Source organism: Branchiostoma floridae, chromosome 17 (assembly GCF_000003815.2).
Source record: "Branchiostoma floridae strain S238N-H82 chromosome 17, Bfl_VNyyK, whole genome shotgun sequence".
Taxonomy (NCBI): domain Eukaryota; kingdom Metazoa; phylum Chordata; class Leptocardii; order Amphioxiformes; family Branchiostomatidae; genus Branchiostoma; species Branchiostoma floridae.
This window is the reverse complement of record NC_049995.1, coordinates 6,919,649-6,922,414: the sequence shown is the minus strand read 5'-3', so window position 1 is coordinate 6,922,414 and position 2,766 is coordinate 6,919,649. Positions and strand designations below refer to the sequence as shown.

General features: G+C 41.5%; 1 protein-coding gene across 1 annotated transcript in view; it reads right to left on the bottom strand.

The window, feature by feature from the left end:
• LOC118405012 (cell surface hyaluronidase-like) overlaps positions 1 to 2,518 on the bottom strand; it is a 17,686-nt gene extending 15,168 nt beyond the window's left edge. The window contains exons 1-3 of the mRNA XM_035804411.1: positions 2,513 to 2,518; positions 2,259 to 2,468; positions 1,543 to 1,746 (exon numbers count right to left, since the gene is read on the bottom strand). Of these exons, the coding sequence (XP_035660304.1) occupies positions 1,543 to 1,746; positions 2,259 to 2,468; positions 2,513 to 2,518 (420 nt within the window). The remainder of the gene's footprint in view (positions 1 to 1,542; positions 1,747 to 2,258; positions 2,469 to 2,512) is intronic.
• Between the last annotated feature and the right edge of the window lie 248 nt (positions 2,519 to 2,766).

Sequence of the window (2,766 nt, the reverse complement as noted above, 5' to 3'; positions counted from 1 at the left end):
CGAAAGATACTCAAAGAATTTCAGTGATAACGAACGAATTTTCTTATTTTTTGTGTATTTTGTCGTGTTCAAAGCCATAAGTTTACGTATTACGCAATATCTAGATTATAAAAAATCAGAGAGAATAACAAATCAGTGACGCAGTGAACGAACCCCGCAGTGACGCAAGCTTGACCGCAAGTGCAGTGCACGTGAGGGTACACCTTACCAAACGTAAAGTATTGACATCTACATGCTAGATACTGTCACATTTTTAACACTGCAGCGACACCTAGCTGCAGGGCGAAGTAGAACACTAGGTCCTTATTGCCATGAGGAAGGTAACATGTATGTAGTTGTACATAAAGAACTTGTACAATAGTGATATCTACATATAAACTTCACCTCGAATGTTGATGTAAATTTTAACAGTTGGAGGGAAATGGTGCATCTTTTTCCAAGAGAAAAGAACTTTAAGGGATACTATTCATATCTTGTTATCTATCACCGTAAAATTAGTACATACAAAAGCTCGTAATCATAAGTGACTGTGTTCTACAAGAACGATTGATAACGTCAGCCTTCAATGTATTGGACAGGTATATGGCTCGTTCTCATTTAAATGTCGAAATGCTGTCGCCTGACTTTACGGCTTGATATGGAGAAAATTATAGACAACATCACTGGTTCCTTCATTTTTCCATAACCCCTGTAATGTTTTACAAAAGATGCACAACAACATTCGTATTGGTTGATGGCTTAGATGGTTATTATAGCCACGGATCGGATTTCACACCTTAAAAAATGGCTGTCGCCTGAGAAGAAACGAAGAATTCAAATAGTAGTCAAAACGGTAACAATTCAGTTCCCAGAATAATTGTTCGGCAGGTGAAACCAGCTACCAAGGCCCTCTGCCCGATCACGTCAGATCGCTCCTGTCACTGATCTTGGAGGCTGTGTGAGGTGGTTTATGCCTGTCGCCAGATTCTGTAACAAACGTTACCACCACGAGTACGATGGTTGCCACGGTTTTATTATCCACGTATAAGACTAGAAATGACCGTTTTTGTGACGCTGCGCAGTTTTTCTGGCTTCCTAAAGAAACAAGAAAGGGTTGTTGACTGTTATTTGTATCCCACCTTGCTTAACAAAATGTTGTACAGAAATGACTGTAACAAACGTTACCATTGTTCGATGCTATCTAAGCTTTCTATTTGACTTGGTGTAAAAAAGGTACCCACTTTTCAAATGTCCCTTGGGACATCCACGTTTAAATAAATTCTGTCGTCAATAAGGTAAGTCCTTTAGAAGTAACGTTTGTTACCTGCCCTGTAATGTATTACCAATGGGACCGAAAATAATAAGTTGCCATTTTTTGGCTATGGTTAAAAGAGGAATTTTCCTAAACAACCAGGTAGTTTTCACTGAAAATAAAGCCGATTTATTTTTCGACCAAAAAAATGCCATTTTCGACATTTCAATGAGAACGAGGGATATATGCTTTTCAGCATTTACGCATCTATTGCGTTGACCATTGCTTTCAAGTAAAATGTAGTTCACTTACAAACACTCGTTATTCTGAGGTATGTAGTCCCCGTAAACTCCGGTGCGGATCCCTCGGCACATCGTCGCGTCCCTGTCGGTCGGCAGCAGGGCCCCAGGGCGCGTCACCAGCCCGAGGTTATGGTCCAGGGTGTTCCGCTGTTCCGCCCCGTCCTCCAGGAAGTAACAGTGACCGAGGGTGTCGTACCCCACGGTGTCTTTCACCTGTTGAACAAAATAGCTTCATTTCAAGATAACATATCATACAATTTTTTTATGATTTCTAATTGACCCGTTATCACAACCACAGTTCAATTCTTCATGAATTTTCAGCTGTATTTATCAGGGTGCAATAACTACTTCTTGCCGCATGGTGGCGGCGTTCCGGCAATTAAAATGCAGTCCCAAACGTACACGTGACTGGCCTGGGCACCACCCTAGGTCTTCAGATAGTCAGTCCCAACACTTAAGAAGACATACAAACTGTCTCTCTTCCTTTCTCTCTCCCTCTATCTCTGCCAATCTCTCTCACACACACGCGCGCACACATACACACACACACACACACACACACACACACACACACACATACAAACGTACACACTAAGACAAATACACATACACACGCACACACTAACACAAATACACAACACACTCACACACACGAGACGACACACAAACAAACGGCACCGAAAACTTCTTCGTGAAAGTAATTAAAGAAATGAAATCAGACTGACCAGTAGCCCGTGAGTGCCATGTATGGTAACACAGCGGGAGAAGCAGTGGTGGATGGACAGCCCGTCCAGGTAGGCAGGTCTGGTGTAACCTCCGACCTCGTCCACGTCTCCGGCCATGTGGAAGTGGACAGGATACCTACCCATCACCTGCTGACCCATCTTCGTCAGCTCCACACCTGACAGGTGCACGTCACTGAAACCTCCCAGAATCTGCAACGGAAAACATTTTTTATGAGTTTCATTATGCAAATGACTTTCATATTTACATAATCTATGCCTGGCTATGGAATCTCAAAAATGGTACATACTTCTTTCTTTAATAAGATAGATATATAGATAGACATCGCGTCGTTGAAGACAGAAAGATAAAGCTCATTCATTTATTCAAACGTTTATTTCGAGATTATGAACAGCTTAATAATAATATGTACAACATCTATATCCACAACAGCATTAGAAATAGAATAGGGGAAAACGATGCTAACTCAAATGAAAGCCATAGAAATCA